General features: G+C 69.2%; 1 protein-coding gene across 1 annotated transcript in view; it reads right to left on the minus strand.

Moving 5' to 3' along the window:
- Positions 1 to 243: 243 nt before the first annotated feature.
- LOC112122924 (solute carrier family 2, facilitated glucose transporter member 4-like) overlaps positions 244 to 1498 on the minus strand; it is a gene marked incomplete at its 3' end in the record, with an annotated part of 2178 nt that continues 923 nt past the window's right edge. The window contains exons 3-5 of the mRNA XM_026662318.2: positions 1147 to 1271; positions 524 to 639; positions 244 to 406 (exon numbers count right to left, since the gene is read on the minus strand). Coding sequence (XP_026518103.2) covers positions 244 to 406; positions 524 to 639; positions 1147 to 1271 — 404 coding nt within the window. The remainder of the gene's footprint in view (positions 407 to 523; positions 640 to 1146; positions 1272 to 1498) is intronic.

The following is a 1498-nucleotide window of genomic DNA, read 5'->3' on the forward strand; positions in this document are numbered from 1 at the left end:
GGGGCGGGCGGGAGAGGGGATGGATGGACAGATGGAAGGACGGGCGGGCGGAAGAGAGGACGGGTGGGCGGGCGGAAGAGGGGAGGGATGGACAGACGGAAGGACGGATGGGCGGGTGGAAGAGGGGAGGGATGGACAGACGGAAGGACGAGTGGGCGGGCGGAAGAGGGGAGGGATGGACAGACAGATGGACGGACGGACGGATGGGGACGGGTGGGAGAGGGCCCGCGGTGGGACACTCACTCTCTTTGGCCTTGGACTCCTTGTTGCGGATGATGTAGAGGTACCGGGGGCTCTCGGGGCAGAAGGGGAACATGACCAGCTGAAGGGCCGAGGGGGCCACGGTCAGACCCAGGAGCAGGGGCCAGAGCTCGGGGGTGCCGAGGAGGGAGTCCAGCCCAAACACCTGCCGGGGGCGGAGATAGAGAGAGATTTCAGGACGGCGCCGCCCACTGGCCCCCCCCCCGCCCGCGGCCGATCCCCCGCCCCCCCCCGCCGCACAGCGCCCCCAAGGGCCTGTTACCTGGGCAATGAGGATCCCGATGACGAGGGCCAGCTGGTGCAGGGTCCCCAGCGCCCCCCGCAGGTGGGTGGGGGAAATTTCACCCACGTACATGGGGACCAAGCCAGAAACCAGCCCTGGGAGAGAGAGGGGAACCGCAGATTAGTAGGAGGTGTGGGCGGGGGGGGGGGGGGAGCGTGCCCCCTAGGTCTGTGGGGGGGAGTTGAGGCAGAGGGTGGTGACCCCTCCCCCACATACACAGCGCCCCCTTTAAAAGGTGGGGCTTGTATGCTAATGACTGAGTCATGGTGGGAGGGGTGGGGGTGGTACCTGTGACATGCAGAACCCAATGACGGCCCCCCACCCAGGTCCCGGGGCACCCCACGCAACCAGTCCCCACAGCACCCACTGCTCATCCACCCAGATCCCACCCCCCACCCCGCACCCTACATCGCCCGGCATCCACCACCCCATCCATCCATCCACCCAGGTTCCCCCACACCCCCGACCCATGGCACCACCCATCCCCCACCCCCTGGCCTCACCCCTCACCCCCATGCTGCTTTGTGGGAGAGAGCGGGGCCCCCAGAGCTCCTCCCTCCCAGCCCCCGTCATCCGATTGGCCCACGGGCGCTGTCCGTTACCTGAGTAGGCACCAATCAGGAACCGGCCGAGGATCATCATCTCGTAGGAGCAGCCCAGCTTGGCCAGCCCCATGAGGGCCCCTCCCAGGAAGGCCAGGGCATTATTGATAATCATGGCCCGCTTCCTGGGGGGGGGAGGGGAGAGAGGCTGAGACACCAGGGACCCCAGCCCCATGTGCCCTGGCCCCCCCGGCTGCCCCACCCCACTCCCCACAGCACAGCGCCCCCTGCTGAGCCCCTGCCCCGCTCCCTGCCCCACAGCGCCCCCTAGTGCCGCCCTGGGGCCAGCCCCGCCTGCCAGGGGAGAGCGCCCCCTGCTGAGCCCCCCCCCCCGCTCCCTGCCCCACAGCGC

The sequence above is a fragment of the Terrapene carolina genome, unplaced genomic scaffold (assembly GCF_002925995.2).
Source record: "Terrapene carolina triunguis isolate 2854851 unplaced genomic scaffold, T_m_triunguis-2.0 Scaffold26043, whole genome shotgun sequence".
In the NCBI taxonomy this organism is placed as follows: Eukaryota; Metazoa; Chordata; order Testudines; family Emydidae; genus Terrapene; species Terrapene triunguis.